The sequence below is a fragment of the Bos indicus genome, chromosome 13 (assembly GCF_029378745.1).
Source record: "Bos indicus isolate NIAB-ARS_2022 breed Sahiwal x Tharparkar chromosome 13, NIAB-ARS_B.indTharparkar_mat_pri_1.0, whole genome shotgun sequence".
Taxonomy (NCBI): Eukaryota; Metazoa; Chordata; class Mammalia; order Artiodactyla; family Bovidae; genus Bos; species Bos indicus.
In genome coordinates, this window is record NC_091772.1 from 31,260,774 (window position 1) to 31,277,947 (window position 17,174).

General features: G+C 42.8%; 1 protein-coding gene across 2 annotated transcripts in view; it reads right to left on the reverse strand.

The window, feature by feature from the left end:
- RSU1 (Ras suppressor protein 1) overlaps positions 1–17,174 on the reverse strand; it is a 204,845-nt gene that overhangs the window by 145,578 nt on the left and 42,093 nt on the right. For both annotated transcript variants that reach the window (XM_019973109.2, XM_019973108.2), the window contains 3 exons: positions 9,889–10,009; positions 2,125–2,243; positions 40–122 (listed from right to left, as the gene is read on the reverse strand). In XM_019973109.2, coding sequence (XP_019828668.1) covers positions 40–122; positions 2,125–2,243; positions 9,889–10,009 — 323 coding nt within the window. The remainder of the gene's footprint in view (positions 1–39; positions 123–2,124; positions 2,244–9,888; positions 10,010–17,174) is intronic.

Here is a 17,174-nt window from a genome sequence, read left to right on the forward strand (position 1 = left end):
AGTGAATTGATTTTCTAAGAATTTAGATAAATTACTTACTATCTGCAACTTTGTGAGTTTCCCGATATCTGGCGGCAGGATCTCAAAATCGTTGTCACTTAGATAGAGTGCACGCAGGGTGGCTGCAAATTAAACAGCAATATATAAACAGGGTGGCATGGAACCCAACCATTTGAGGTCTGATCAATACGTGGGAGTCAGCTTTGATTAATAACCCTGGTGTGGTGAAAAGCCTGTGACATACCTAGGGCTCGCGATAATAACCAGCAGGTCAAACTTAGATTTACTGGCTTATTGTGTAGCTGGTGTGTTCAGGAAAATATCTATATCCAAGAGGACTGATATAATTAACAACTCGTGGGCACTGGCAGCTGCTGGCACAGAGTTTCAATTCACTTTCAGAAAAGATAGCTATTTTTCTTCAATTACTTCTGATTCACCTGTATGGCTCAATTTGCATCCAGAGTGAAACCAAGAAAGCCACTGTGTCATTTATATCAATGCTCAGGGCAAAAGAGCTTGGTTGTATAAAGAGAACTAGGTCAAAAAATAAAGAACCAAAAGGCTTTCTCGTGATGGAGGTCAGAATCATAGTTCATTGTTTTCATCATCAGACTAATATTACTTGTTCCCATAGCCTTAACCACAAAAATAAATGAAGATGAAGGAGTTAAAATAGTGCAGTGGAATTTAAAAACAGAGAAAACCCTAATTTAGGCAGAAATCTGTTTACAATATTATACAAGGATATCAGTCCCTAAACCACTGAAGGGTAAAACCCTAAGGCATCATTTCATCCTTAACCAAAAGGAAGGAGTATAATTAGATGTAGTTTTATTTGTTTACATGTATTCAACTACATTCTAATGTCTTAAAATTCAACAGAATTGTATGTTAATAGACGTAAGAAAAGCAGTTTCTCCCATGGTCCAAGAAAACATGCTAAAGTTGGTTTCATGGGCCTGACAAAGTCTGGAATAAAGAATACATGCTGTGCTTAGTCTCTCAGTTGTGTTTGACTCTTTGTGACCCCACAGACTGTAGCCCACCAGGCTCCTTTGTCCATGGGGATTCTCTAGGCAAGAAAACTGGAGTGGGTTGCCATGTCCTCCTCCAGGGGATCTTCCCAACCCAGGGATCGAACCCAGGTCTCCCGAATTGCAGGTGATTCTTTACCGTCTGAGCCACCAGGGAAGCCCAGGAATACTGGAGTGGGTAGCCTATCCCTTCTCTGGGGGATCTTCCAGACCCAGGAATCGGACTGGGGTCTCCTGCATTGCAGGCAGATTCTTTACCAGCTGAGTTACCAGGGAAGCCCTGATAAAGTATATATGGAAGGTTAAAAAAAAAAAAAAAGAAACTTTATAGAGACTAACTCAGAAAAATCAGAATCTCTGGAGGCCAGCTATGTCACTATTTGGAAAAACAGAACATTCACCTAAAGACAACAACTCTCTCCTAAATATTTTATGAGTTCTCAGAAAATCACTTTTTCCTATTTTTCACAAGCATCTGCAGCAAGAAATGTGTTTACATATAAGAGGATAAAGTGTGTTCATCTATGACTGGTGATTTCTTAGTGTCTGATGACATGCTGTAGACGAAACAGATTATATCAATAAGAATACTTTTTAAAAGTCTTATAACAAGAATCTTGGCTAGAAATGTTTAAAATTCTGCTAGTGGTTTATTAATGTATATTTTTATAAGTAACTCATTGGAATATCTTTGGGCAAAAAGCCTTCAAATCATTAATAGCAACACATGAGAAAGTCACATACTATACATATACATATATATATATATATAATTTTTTTTTGCATGTTCTTTAAAAAGACAGTCAAGCTCTCTAGCTAAATGTGAGATGATCTCATTTAGGCAAAAATTTCTATCATAAAGTTAATATGACATTACCAAGTCCACTTGAGTGCAATGGTGTTAGATCATAATTTATCAAATATACATACTGCTGAGCTATGAGGGAACATTCAAAGGAATGTGAAGTAAAAAAAATATATATATGTCCAATAATTTCTCTTGGAGTTTGGGACCTGGCAAATAAATTTCCCTTTTAGAATGCAGAGGACCATTTTAAGGAGATTTATAGGATTAAAAGTTTCTTACTCAGATAGAAGAAGTTTCCAGGAAGAGAATTTTCATTTAAGTTGTTATAAGTCAAATCAAGGACCTCCAGAGCCGGAAGCGATCCAAATCCTCGAGGCAGAGTGTTTAGTCTATTCATGCTGTTGTTGGGGGTAAAAATATAAAATGTCACACACAAAACATGTATGTATATGGACTACTCAGATCACCTCTGTGTGCCGAGTCTCAGAGTCACCTGTGAGGGGCTCAAAGCTGAAAACCCAACCGTAATCCCATTCACTTTATGTTATTTTTACCAGCCTAGTAATTCTAGCCAGGTGATTTCCAAGTCCATGAAACATTTGAAAATGCCTTAGCTGTCACTTTCTCCAATGGTGGTGCTCCGACACTGTTTTACACAGAAAATAAACACATCACAAAATATCTTTCCTTCTAGAGAAAAACTTCTTTATAAGTGTAGCAATGATAAGACCTCAGAAGATACATGTGAAGTCTCATAGTTTTCAGACTTCTGCTTTATTTGATTTTGCTTATTCCTCCCAATGGGAGACAAAAAAAAAATCACTTTATTTTGTTTTGTTTTGCAACTATTGATAGTAGTTCAGTACCATCTCCAATTAGAATCAAGTTTGCCAGGGACCGGGGATGGGGAGGGAGGAGGGGAATGGGGAGTTTTTAATGGGTATAGAGTTTTAGTATGGCAAGATGAGAAACTTCTAGAGATAGGCTGCAAAACAATGGGAATACATGTAATGCTTCTGAATCACAGAAACATAAATACGGTATACTTATGTTATCCGTACTTTACATCACAATTGAAAAATTTTTAATATATATATAAAAAGCGAAAGTGTTAGTTGTTCAGTCACGTCTGACTGTTTGTGACTCCATGGCTGAGGCTCCTCTGTCTCTGGGATTCTCTAAGCAAGAATTCTGGAGTGGGTTGCCATTCCCTTCTCCAGGGGATCTTCCCGACCCGGAGATGGAACCTGGGTCTCTCGCATCACAGGTGGATTCTTTACCATCTGAGCTACCAGGGAAGCAAGCCCTTAAACACATACACATACACACCTCCAATGAAAGCTAAGGAAAGCTAAGAAAAATATTTTTCTATTATGTTCCACTTGTAAGACTCTTATTTTTTTTAATGTTATTCTCTTTGAATACACTTAAAATATGATTTCAAAAAAATTTTTAATAATATAGACTGACAAATACTGAAAGTGTGGGGGGGTGCTGTGATGCCAAACATAATTCTAGACCCCAATCCTTCTCACATGACACACAATCCTATTCAAACCCACCAAACAGGCTTCACAGGAAACAGCTGAGAGCAGAGAGAAACTAGAAAAGAAGCGATGCCCACCTCTTGATGGGTGTGAAATCTTAGGTTAACTTTACAGTTAGCAAGTTAACCTCCAGCACAATTTGTTGAACTGCTGCTGCTGCTGTGCTGTGCTCAGTTGTGCCCAACTCTTTGCAATCCCATGGACTGCCCAGCAGGCTCCTCTGTCTATGGGATTTTACAGAGATTACTGGAGTGGGTTGCCATTTCCTTCTCCAGGGGATCTTCCCAACCCAGGGATTGAATCTGCATCTCTTACATCTCCTGCATTGGCAGGTGGGTTTTTGTTTTCGTTTTTTTCCCCTACTGTGCCACCTGGGAAGCCCTAATAACTGATACTTTCTGTGAATTCACAATTTGTGAAGCACATCTTTGTCAAGTGTTTCACGGGGTCTCCAAAACTGAAATGCAGGCGGAACAGTACTTATAATGATCTCTGGAACATGGCAATGGAGTGTCAGGTTAACACAGGTTCAGCACCAAGGACCTCTGACTCTCCTGATGAGAATGACAGGTATGTAAGAGCCCCCGGCACTCCTGGAGGCCAAGGCACCCCTGATTCCTGGACCCCCACGTGAGGATGCTGAGTAAACTGAAGGAAAGAAATCAGAGACAGTGAGAAAGGCACGGAAGTACACAGCAAGTGCTTCCTTCCTTAAATCTTTCTCTGAGTTACCCATTTTTGAAAATGACCAAAAAAGTTTTTCTTTCCAAACCCAGAAGTACACTTTTGAAACATAAGATGCAAGAAATCCACTTTCAGACTTTCTTAGTGGGAAGAAGCGTCTCACCAAAAAGACAGATCTTGTCCACTCTCCAGCCTAGAGCAAGCCCGAGCCTATCCACCTGTGCATGTCAAGAATCTACTAAACTGAAGCTTCTTTTTATTCCCTGAGCAAGAAACCAATTCCACTCCCCTCTCCTCCAAGGTGTCAGGGACTCAGCAGAGGCCCCTGCAGTCGGCAGCGGGGACAGCACTGGGCCTGCTAATCCACAGGGCAGAAAGAAAGCCCTAACAATGCATCAGGAAGGTCTCAAAGCAGGGTCGACTCAGCTACCACTGGACCTGTACCTCTGGACACCGCACACAAAGGGTGACTCCCTGGCTCCCTGGCACTGACGGGTGGCATGTGCTGCCTTCCCCTGCAGGGGTCATCTACATCTCCATCTACACATGGGAGCTGCCTCTTTTCAGGGCGTCCTCCGAGAGCTCCAGCACTCAAGGATGCCCAGAGAGGACAGAACAGAGCTAGGGTGGAGGTCTAGCTCCAGCGCTCGCTGACCAGGTGGCCTTGGGTAACTCAGCTTCTCTGAGACCCGATTTCCTCAACTGTAAGATGAATGCTGTAACTGATCCTGAACCTGAAACTCCAACACTGTGGCCACCAGATGCAAAGAGCTGACTCACTGGAAAAGACCCTGATCCTGGGAAAAACTGAAGGCAGGAGGAGAAGGGGACGACAGAGGATAAGATGGTTGGATGGCATCACTGACTCGATGGACATGAGTTTGAGTAAACTCTGGGAGTTGGTGATGAACAGGGTGGCCTGGTTGCCGCAGTCCATGTGCTCGCAAACAGTTGGACACGAGTTTTGAGCGACTGAACTGAAGATGAGGCTAGCGATACCTTCCCAGAAGGACCACTAGAAAGTGGAGAGAGAAGACATGGGAAGCCCCTAAAACAATTTCTGGCTCCCAGGTAGGTTCTCAAGAAATGATGGCTGTAACTACAACTGCTTTTCATGAAGCTGGAAAGAGAATCTGAGTCAGCCTCAAAGAGACGAGCTTGCCTAAGGAGACCGTTGTGGAGTCTGAACCATCAAGGATGGCTTCCCCATCTGCTTACTCTCCAACCAATTCAGGTGTTAGAAGATAAAGCTCCTGATGACTCAACCATGCCCAATGGTTTAAGTTCTGTTTGCAGGTGAACGTTTTTCAAATGCATATGGAAATGGGAAGATGCCCGCATATGATGGAGAACTTGACAAAACCAGAGTCAAAGGATGTCTGGCACTTTTCCCCTTTTTCCTCTTCAAAAGCTAAAGGAAGGCCCATTTGAACACTTCTCTTTTGGAACACTGATCTCCAGAGGTCCTCTGGGGTGATTCCTGATTCAATAAAACCTTCTTGCCTGAAAGGCAGATTTTTTCCTCACCTCCACAGTGACCTGCTCACACACTTAGCAAAACAAAACAAATACCAAAACCATGAACACTCAACACTGTGCTCAGTGAAAACTTCTAAATCTTCGTAAGATAAGCTCCTTCATCTAACTAGGTCAAAAGGTCAAAAGTTATTCCAGGGACTTCCCTGGTGGTCCAGTGGTTAAGACTCCATGCTTCCAAAAGAAGGGGGCTGGGGCTCGATTTCTGGTCAGGAAACTAAGATCCCACATGCCAAGAAACATAGCAAAAAACAAGATATCCCAGAATAGTTGGCATGATGCTCTTGGCCATGAGGTTATACCCAAAATAATTACCACCTTGTAACCTATGTGACTTTACACTTTTTTAATAAAATAAAAATAACTCTGCATAATGAATGACACAATGGAAGAATGAAGAGCATCATCCTTCTGTTTATTCAGATGGCCTACAATCCTCTCTGGTTTGGGGATCATCAGAATAAATAGAAAATTGGATATAAAACTTCAAAATCAACATCTGGCTGAACATGAAGCTTGGATTACATGTGGCCTAACTGCTCTGCTGCACTTTTTTTTTTTTAAATTGTCTGTTTATTCTGAGTCCTCCTCCATGCCTTGCCTTAAACAGGGCTGCACAGATAAAATTCTTCATGCCATTTGAGGAAAAAAGTACCATTTACAGAAACCTATCTTAATCCCTCTCCCAGAGAACTAGGAATTGGGTTCAAACTCTGACAACCCCATCCATACAGCTAGGTAATTAAATCCAGAGAGTGTTATACAATCAATAAATCAGCAAGAGCCAAAAATGCAAACAGCTTCAAAGTCGACAAAGAGGCAATTCAAAAGTGTTCGATTAAAAAGGAAAGTTTACAACTCTGTCCTGAAGCACCTTGAACTCAACCGAACAAAACCTAGGCCCCTTCCGTCCTCCCCAAAGCTGCTTCTATACATCTATTTCAGCTCCATCGTCCCATCCGTACCGCCTCATGAATTTTACCACTTGTATCTGCTTTTCATATAAAATCCCTCCCCACCTTCACTGTTCCTACCCTGGTTCACCAGAAACGCTAACTTGGTGGGTTTCATCCAACTTCTCCTCCACGTGATCTTTCATACCAGTATCATCTTACCCGCCACTTCCCGGTGACAACTCCCCAGTGGTCAGCAGGTTAAGACCAGAGCTCCTTTATCTGACACAAGGCCCTCCATTAGCACTCAACTCCCTGCCACAATGGACATTTACTTATTTCCAGGCTGTTTCCCCAACTGTGATATAGGATCCCTGAGGGCCGGATGGCCAGCACCTGAACAGAGAGCTCCAGAAACACTCATCGAATGCACAGATGAGTGCTTCTCTGCCTGGCCTCATCTCCTGCCTCACCTCCTCCCGCCTTACACTTTACACTCAGGACACCACGAGACTTGCAACGCCTGGAACAGGCGGTGCTCTGAGCTTTTTATCTTTTCTCAGTTTATTGTAATTGGAGGATAACTGCCTTACAATGTTGTGCTGGTTTCTGCCATACATCAACACAAACCAGTCATAACTATATATATGTCCCCTCCCTCTTGAGCCTCCGTCCACCCCAAGTCCCATCCCACCCCTCTGGATCATCACAGGGCGTGGGGCTGAGCTCCCTGTGTTATACAGCAGCTTCCCACTAGCTACCTGTCTCACATGTGGTGGTGTTTATCTGTCAAAGCTACTTTCTCGATTCGTCTGCCCTCTCCTTCCCCTGTTGGGTCCACAAGTCCATTTCTATGCTGGTGTCTCTATTCTTCCTCTGAAAATAGGTTCATCAGTACCATTTTGCTAAATTCCACATATATGTTAATACGTATTTTTCTCTGACTTATAACAAACAGGCTCTACGTTCATCCACCTCAGCACAACTGATTCACATTTGTTCCTTTTTATGGCTGAGTAATATTCCACTGTATGTACATACTGAGCTTTTAAATAAGTCCTTTTCACAATCAGAGATGTCGTCCATCTACCTGTCAGTCCTCTCAGTATCGGAGTCTCAGCTCTACTGCTACAGCTTGTAGGAATCCTTCCACCAATCTCACCTATATGCTAACACGCTCCTGGGCCCTTTCCCCACTGTTACCTGACCACCTCCTGCTGGTCAGCGATCCAGCTGCACACTTCCCTGCTCGCTGACAGCTGCTCTGCCCCCATCCTTAAGGCTGCAACATTCATCACTGATCTTCAAACGAGCAAGGCTCTCATGTAGAAAAGGCACTTACATAGTCCCAAGATAAATGAATCTATAAATAAAACAATGATGATGATGAATGTGCCAGGTACTATTCCTAGCACCATTTTTTAGGTGAAAGAATGTTTATTCAGACAGACATACACTCCACAGACAAGAGTGTGGCCATCCCTCTCAGAAGTCAAGAGGCACCAGGGTATGGGGTTACCAGTTTTTATTGGCGTGGGTAATTTCATACACCAGTGAATGGGAGGATTATCCCAACTATTTTGGGTAAGGGGCATGATTTCCAGAAATTGGGCCACCACCCACTTTTTGACCTTTTATGGTCCACCTAGGAACTACCATGGCAACTATGGGTGTGTCATTTATACAGTATGTTAAAATGAGCACTTACTGAGGCTTGAGGTCTAATGAAAGTCAACTTGTCCACCATCTCGGACCTAGGTGGTTCTCTTGTACTTTATATATATCAACTCCCTCAGTAAACGATGAAGAATTTAATAGTAAGAAGACCAGTCCAGGTTTGATGCACAATACTGGATGCTTGGGGCTGGTGCACTGGGACAACCCAGAGGGATGGTATGGGGAGGGAGGAGGGTTCAGGATGGGGAACACATGTATACCTGTGGTGGATTCAGTTTGATATTTGGCAAAACTAATACAATTATGTAAAGTTTAAAAATAAAATAAAATTAATTAAAAAAAAAAAAAGAATACATGTCTAGTATTGGGTTGGCAAAAAAGTTCATTTGGGCCAACCCATTACATATGTCTTGTTTTAGCTTCCTTCTTAAATGCAAATGAAATATTAGGACTTAATCTTTCAAAACAGAGATATAAACAGAGGAGCCTTTCTTTTCTGGTTTGCCAGATGAGTACAGTCTCCGTATATGTCAGAGAAAGCTGTCTCATATCAGGTGACTTTCCCCTTCTTCTAAACCCTACTTCCTCTCAGACATTATGAGAAAAGAATGCTCACAGTTCTTACAAAGACTGTCTCTCAACCGGAGTGAATAGCAAATGAAGAGCGTCTAACCAGACTCCCAGTGGAAAAACATGAACTAAAAATCAATCCATGAATGATTTTTGTTTTTCACAATTGCTTCCTAGTAAATTGACAAATACCTGGCCAGCTCCTATAGCCACTCCATGCAAATCACTAACTGAATCAGTGTTTATGACTAAAATTTAATGATATATTACTTTACATGGAGGATGAGGCTTGGAGCAGACAGTATCCTTTAAGAGCTCAACAATGAAGCTGGAATTCAGAAGTCCAAGTTTTGGGGGGCGCGTATAGTATCTGATGGACAGTGGGATTCTCTGTCTGCTCAGCCACTAACCTGAGGACCAATCAGGAGCAAGCCACTTAACCTCTTGAAAAAGGCTTGGCTTCCTTCCACACAATGAAATCCGTAATGCCTGCCCTTCCCCAGTCCCAATTGTTAAGAGGGTCAAACACTGGTATGAGGACTCTAAAAACTGTAAAGCAACAAAAGAACACAAGGTATTACTATTAATTCACTGCACCTGGTTCTGTAACCTCAGCTGAATCAAAACTCCTCTCTTCACCTTTGTATAAAGACAGATACAGGATTGATAACTTCTCAAATATAAAAAGGAAAAATTGTTAAGAATCAATGTAGTGTTAGAAAACATATCCTTCCCTCCATAGAAGGAAGGTGCTTTAGACACTATTTCTACTCAATATGGAGAAAAAAAAAAGCAACCATATTACAACTGGCCTGTACAGTTCAAGCTAGCTATGCAAATAGGTTCCTTCTTAGGCAACATAACGGAAATAAAATTTTATTGGAAACAAAATACAGTAAAAATAAACTCCCTTATTACACCAACAATTAGCTTCTCAATTAGCACACAGCTTTGCGCTAATATAGGCCATTGAAAGGATGTATTAAAACAATAAAACTTTTTTAAAAACCTAAAACATGGGGAAAAAATTAGAGATCTGCTGCTCCTGAAAATGGCAAACCCCTCCCTCGCTCCCACCGGCATCCCGGCTTCCAGCTCCTCCTCCTCTTGTTCCCCTCTCCCTCCAGGAGACTCACCCCAGGTTCAGGTGTTTGAGTTTCTGCAGACTGCTGATCTGCGTGGGCAGCTCCTCAATCTGGTTATTAAAAAAGTTAAGTACTTCCAGATTCTTCAGTTCTGCTATGTTTGGTGGCACAGCTGTGGAAACAGAAACGCTGAGTGTGAATGCAGGAACCTCGCCCCTGGCAGCGAATGCCAGCGACACATTCTGCTTTCCTTTCAAATGAGAGAAAGATGAAACTCCAGCGCAATCACCTTATTCACATATATATCTCTCTTACATAATTTCTGTAGGGAGTTTCTTAGGTAGTAGCTCACCACCGGCTTCACATGGAAATGTTTCCTCAAAGGGCAGAAGAGAAAATCTGTGCCATGAACAGTCTCTAAGCAAACATTACAGAACATTCTATACTTCTTTCTTTTTTTAAAAATTTTTCCCACCAGTTTTATTGAGATATAATCAACATACAGCTCTATGTAAGTTTCAGGTGTAAACCCTAAGTATTTGACTTACATCATGATTATCACAATAAGGTTAGTGAACATCTATCATCTCATAAAAATACAAAAGAAATGTTTTTCCTTGTGATAAGAACTCTTAGGATTTACTCTCCTAGATGTAAAATTGTATTTTTTAAAATCATGTAACATCTACTGAGTCCAGTTGTTTTCTTCCTTCTACTTCCCTCACATCTCCAAAAGAAAGTCAGCAAACTCCAAAATCCCTTCCCGAGTTGTGTATCATCAAGCTGTTTAAATAATCTGCTATCTGAAGAGCTGTTCTCTTAACACTTGACTAAATCACGATGATGTTTAAATTCAATCTTCAGTGATAAAACAATCAACCTACCAAGTTTCTGATTTTTGCCTTTGCATCTCAATCCACACACACACACATACACCCTTGTATCAGATTAGCAACTGATCACCACATTGTTATTATTCGGGCATATGAAAAACCAGTTCAGTAGCAAGAAGGGAACGCGAGTGTGCATATCAAAGGTTAAAGAAAGCGACTGGAGAGCTGAAAGCACTCCCCTTCCCTACAGTATATACTTGCAAATACAAATTTAAAAGCCAAAGGCATCTTTATCTCAAAAATACTAAGTCTCACTTCAATATATTGCACTTCATGTATCCCATCTGCTGATTCAGTCTCTCACAAACGTCACTGGCCACCATTCATGGTTCGTGTAAGCTCTTAATACCAAAACATTCAGGTAACTGAAACTATGGACAAGGGTCTTGGGTACCACAGAAGGAACTGTTAGGTCTTACGTTAGTACATTTTCTTCCCATCTCAACATCCTCCTCCAGGGGTGCCCCAGAAAACTGGAGAAACCTGGGGACAACGTTGCTGAAAGCCAAGGCCCAGGTGTGTGTAACATTCCAGACACCTCAGGTTTTTTGTTTGTTTGATTTCCTAATTTATTTGTCTGCATTAGGTCTTAGTTGCAACATGCAGGATCTTTAGTTGTAGCTTGTGGGATCTAGTCCCTCCCCCAGGGATCAAACCTGGGAAACCTGCATTGGGACTGTGGAGTCTTAGCTACTGGACTGCCAGGGAAGTTCCCAGAAACCTGAGATATATAAGAAGACAGCCATACCAAGAACCCCAGTGGATAACTCCCAGGGGAACAGAAGGAAGGTGGCAGGCACAGCGCTCATTACAGCTGAGTCATCATTTTCAGCTTTATAAAATGTCTCAGGTATCGATGACTTGATTACTTTTAGACGCTTGGTACAAGTTCAGAGACACACGTTTGCTAGAGGAAGGGATTGTGGAGACGAGGAATTAGTCTGAACGAAGACAGGGGAAGAGGCAGTGGTCCAGATGGAAAATGAGCAAGGCGTGGATGAGCTGACTGAAGAGGCTGGTTGTGGGGATGGAGATAAAAAGGTAGGCTTGAAGGGGATCACTGAGGCAACTAGGAATTCCTCCAGCACCTCACTCCCCAGTACCAAGAGGAATGCAGACAAGCCCGACCTGTAGGATCTGGCTACAAAAGCACATGTTTAGGTGTGCCCTCCATAACATACTTTTTCAGGAATGGATCGTATTCACTTTGCATAAATGACCACAAGGAAATTCATCAGACTGTGCCTGCTGGATTTAGAGGTGTTCATGGGTTCTCTCTACCTGGACCCCTGGAGTATGTCAAGAGCGAATCGACAGAGGACTACAGCCCTGCTCAGACCTCACTCTCTCCCTGTTCACCCTCCAGCTACCACTAAGCTTCTCTCCCCACATTCATCTGATTAGCTTGAAGAGCAATAAAGAAAGTTAGGGCAACCAGGAGAAAATGATGATCTCAATTTAACCACAAACCAAGAATAATGCAGCCAGAATTACTGCCGCTTTCCCGAAGTTACTTTGCCAATGCAATTAAATGCTGGTCTGAAGGTATCGCCTTTTTTGACAGGATGAGAGATTATTTCACTCTCCTTGCTAAATCAGTCCAATTTAAAACCACACGTTATGCTAAATGTGATTTAGGGCTTTGTTCTGTGGACACAAACAATAACCCCACATTCAATTTACCCAGCCTTTCCCAGATTTTTGGTGTGCATGTGAATCGTTTACTAAAGACTCCATTCAAACAAGAAGAGGAAAAAAATTTTTACAGCTAATATTCTTCCTAGACTACAGAATCCTCCCCCTCACCACCCCCACCGTAGTTAAAAGCAAAGGAAATTAACCTTCAGACCTGTCTGGATGGGATGACATTCATGCTTTCAACCAGCATCTAGAGAATGCTTATTTTGTGCACAGAAGCATAAACTTATAGCACTGAACATTTCAATACTTTTGGGATAAAGTAAGAGAGGCAGACTACTTAAAGAAAGTAAGTCACGGGACCTCTCTGGTGGTCCAATGGTTAAGAATCTGCCTTGCAATGCAGGGGATGCAGGTTTGATCCCTGGACAGGGAACTAAGATCTCACATGCCATCCACGTGCTGCAACTAGAGAGTCCATGAGCTGCAACCAAAAAAGATCTCACATGATGCAACAAAGATCCTAGGCAGATAGATAAATACTTTAAAAAAAAGAGAGAAAAAAAATTTTTTAATTTAAAAAATTAAAAAGTTACAAAAAGGTGGGTTATCAGAGTCAATCACCAGAGACAGGTCTGGTGGCTGGAAAGCAAACTGATCCCAACAAAACTGTCCATTAAAAAAAAAAAAACAAAAAAAAACAGTTAACAATATGAGTAACAGTTGTGCAGTGGCTAAATCATATACATAGATCCATGAACAATTTGTGAAAATCTATTATGAAAAGGGAGCAGCAACGTGTCACAGGTCAGAATATTCTTTTGGAATTTTCAGAACAGCTACATGACACACCAGCAAGAAGCAGCATTTTAAAATATAAGTAAGCAGTGAGCATCAATACATTTCTTATTATGCATCTGAGATGTCCCTTCTTCATCCATCTGTCCAGTTTCCGAGCCCTCTCCACCCCCACCAGTGGTACACACCGAGTCAACAGACAAGGAGCCGAGTCCACAGAAGAAACTGAGAGGCTGTGATGCGAGAACCCAGGAGGCCTGGCTCACTCGTCTTGGGCTAGTTCTGCACTTTCCTGACCAGCTCTGAACTCACTGTGTGTCCTTAACTCACAACCTCTCTGAGCCTCTACTCCCTTCAGTTTAAATTAGGAAGGCTGGATTATGACCATTTTTCCATTCCCTTCCACCCAGCTTTAGTATTCTGTGATTCTGAGAAGAAGTGATTGCAAAAATCAATGATATGGATTTAAATAATGCAAGAAATGGGGCCCTCAATTAGGAAGCTCAGTCATGTAGAACTTTGCCTGTGACAGAGAATTTAGTATCGTTTGCTGTCTAACTAATATCGTTGGCTGCCTCAATTCTGAGGCTTCAGTTGCTAGAGAAACTCACAGGGGTGCCCAGGCTCCTGCATGCCACGATTAGCTCTGGTTGCAGGAACAGAGAATGCTGGGGGTGCTCTCGGCCCAGAGCTTCTGCTGTGTTTTGGAAAAGGAGACAAAGATGGGGTCATGTCATCCCAGGAACTCTGCCCAGAGACTGATCTCGGAGCATCTTCTGGCATTTCTAATTATTCAAGCTAACAAGCTCAGGAAGACCCTCTTTTCCTTTGAATCCTCTTCAATCTATGAACTAAAAATTGTTCCAGAGGTTTTTAAGCCACCAGCCTCTGGATGGTTCTAAGACTAGAAACCAAAAGTGCCTAGGGACACTCAAGAGGGGAGCAAGACAAAAAGGGTCTCGCCTGATTTCCATGAACATCTCTTTACAAAGCTCCCTAGGGCAGGAAGCACTGGACGGACAGCTCCAACTCTAAGAACCCCTGGCCAGCTTCAGTTCTGAATGACAGCCTGACTCCTAACAGGACATGTATCTGTCCACGTAAGTTACACATACAACAGGCATAGCCACCAGCACTGCACAGATGATGAAACATGTTCACAAAACCAGGGTTACACTCAGGAACATGCTTTCCCCACTAGCTAACAACAGCTTACCCTCTCTCCAACATCAGACCCTAAATCAACTACTGTTGTAGCAACTGGAACTTCACTCTAAGAGCAATTTTCTTCCAGGATAAAATTAACCATTGCACAATCAATAACTTATTTTCTTGAAGGCTTTCAGGAGTTTATTCACACAATAATAAATGGCAGGAGATGCTGTGGGGCTGGGAGGGTGAGTATGCAGTCACTAGCTACCCGTGGCTCCTTAAGTCTAGAGAGGGAATGTAAGATGGTGCAACCTCTACAGAAAAATGTGGCAGTTCCTCAAGAAATTACAAATAGAACTACCATATGACCCAGCAGTTCCACTTCTAGGCATTTAATTGAAGGAAACAAAGTCATTACCCTCAAGGTCACAGCAGCATTATTCACAACAGCCAAGATATGGAAACAGCTTAGGTGTCTGTTGACAGATGAATAAAGAAAATGTGATACATACACACTCACTGTCTCTCTCTCTCACACACACACAAATACAATTTGGCCATAAAAAAAGAAGGAAATCCTGTCATTTGCAACAACATAGATGGACCTCGAGGGAATCATGCTAAGTGAAGAGAGTCACACAGAGACAAATACTGTATGATCTCATTTATAGTGAAATCTATTAATATTAAAAAAAAAAAAACCACACACCAAACATAACAACACAACACACCAAAAAAACGTATTGAAAAAGAGATCAGCTATGTTGCCACCAGAGGTCTGGAGGTGGTGGGGTGGGAAGTGAGGGAACGGGATGAGGGTATCACAGAGGAGCCTGGTGGGCTACCGTCCACGGGGCCGCAAAGAGTAGAAAGACTGAAGCAACTTAGCACGCATGCACACTAAAAAAGACAGAAAAATAGTAAGTAATAAATTTAAGTTGCGATTAGCTGACATGAAATACAATTAGTAATTCAGTTGCCTGGTCACAGTAGCCACATTTAGAGACCTTGACAGTCACTTGCAGCTGCCATGCTGGACAGCAAGAACATAGAATATTCCAATCTCTGCACCAAGGTCTATGCTAAAGCATTTGGCCTCCGATACCTAATTTGAAAAAAGAAAGAAAGAAATGAATTTATTTACAAAACAGAAACACAGATATCGAAAGCAAGCTTATGATCACCAAAGAGGAAAGGGGAGATAAATCAGGAACTTGGGATGAGAACACATACATACACACGACTACATATAAGACAGGCAACCGACAAGGACCCACTGTACAGCGCAGGGAACCTTACTCAAGATTATGTAATGACCTCTATGAGAAAGGAATCTCAAACAACGCACATATGTACACGTGTAACTGAATCACTTTGCTGTACACCCGAAACTAACACATTGTAAATCAACTACAATAAAATTTGAAAACAAAGAAACAAATCAGTGAGCCTCAAAGCCTCAAGTATATCAGAATTCCAGGAGGGCTTGTTAAAATACAGATTTGGGGGCATACCCTAGAGTTTCTGATTCAGTACTTTGGGGTGGGGCCCAGGAATCTGCCTTTCCAGCAAGTTCCCAAAAGTCAGTGATGCTGCTGGTCTGGGGGCCCTTATTTTGGTTCAGAAAACATTCTTTTTTTAAGTTTTTTTTTTTTCTTAATGTGGACCATTTCATGAATTTGTTACAACATTGCTTCTGTTTTATGTCTTCTTTTTTTCTTTTTTGGCCATGAGGCATGTGGGATCTTAGTTCCCTGACCAGGAGTTGAATCTGCACACCCAGCACTGGAAGGTAAAGTCTTAACCACTGGACCACCAGGGAAGTCCCCCAGAAAACTTGTAAGTCAGTGGTGATGTGAAAATCACGAGTCCAATACATATGTCCTTGGCTGCACCCAATCATGTGGAACAAGATCATAACAATCAATCTGATCCAAATTAGGACTTCTCTGCCAGCCCAGTGGGCTACTGACATTAGGGGCAGATGAAATGGGAAAAGTGAAAGTGTTAGTTGCTCAGTCGTGTCCAACTCTTTGCAATCCCACGAACTGTAGCCCAGCAGGCTCCTCTTTCCATGGGATTCACCAGGCAAGAATACTGGAGTGGGTAGCCACTTCCTTCTCCAGGGGATTTTCCCAACCCAGGGATAGAACCTGGGTCTCCTGCAGGGCAGGCGAATTCTTTACCACCTGAGCCACCAGGGAAGCCCAAAACGAAAGGCATTTTCGATGGAGAAAGCACAGAAACTGGGGGTTGCATCCGCTTCTCCACTTAGATCACTCCCGGGAAATCAGCCCTGGGGAGGATGACGACAACCAGGGAAAAGAGCACCAAACCCCCTTGTCCACAGAACCTTGTTGCGTGGCAGCAACTTCATGGTGCCCCAGGGTGGTCATGTGACAAGGTGTCACTGTCCTTCTGGCCTGAAGGTCACTGTAGGGTACCGGGCGGCAGTGATGGCAGAGCAGCCCAGCTGGGGCACAGCTGATCCGGGGGCTTTTCAAGCAAGAGCATTTTGTAGCCCCTGAGCCAAAGAAACAAAACTGCGAAGGGTGACAGGCTCTGGGTGCAGCAGGCACCGCGCAAAACATAAGGACGGGCGCTCGCCTGTGCGCAGCCCACGGAAGGGCCGGGGAGGTGGGGTCACACATTGGTCTTTAGAACCATCTGGTTGGCGCTGAAAACAGGGTCCCCTTCAGCTACAAAAGGGGCGGAAGAGACCAGGCATCAGCGGCTGCCGGGAGCCGGAAACGGCTGGACCACACGGAGTTTCTCTCGTCAGCATGGACGGGAAGTCTACCCACCAAACTCCCCCTTCTGGCTCTTCCTGCAGCATCATCCATACTGCTTTCGGCT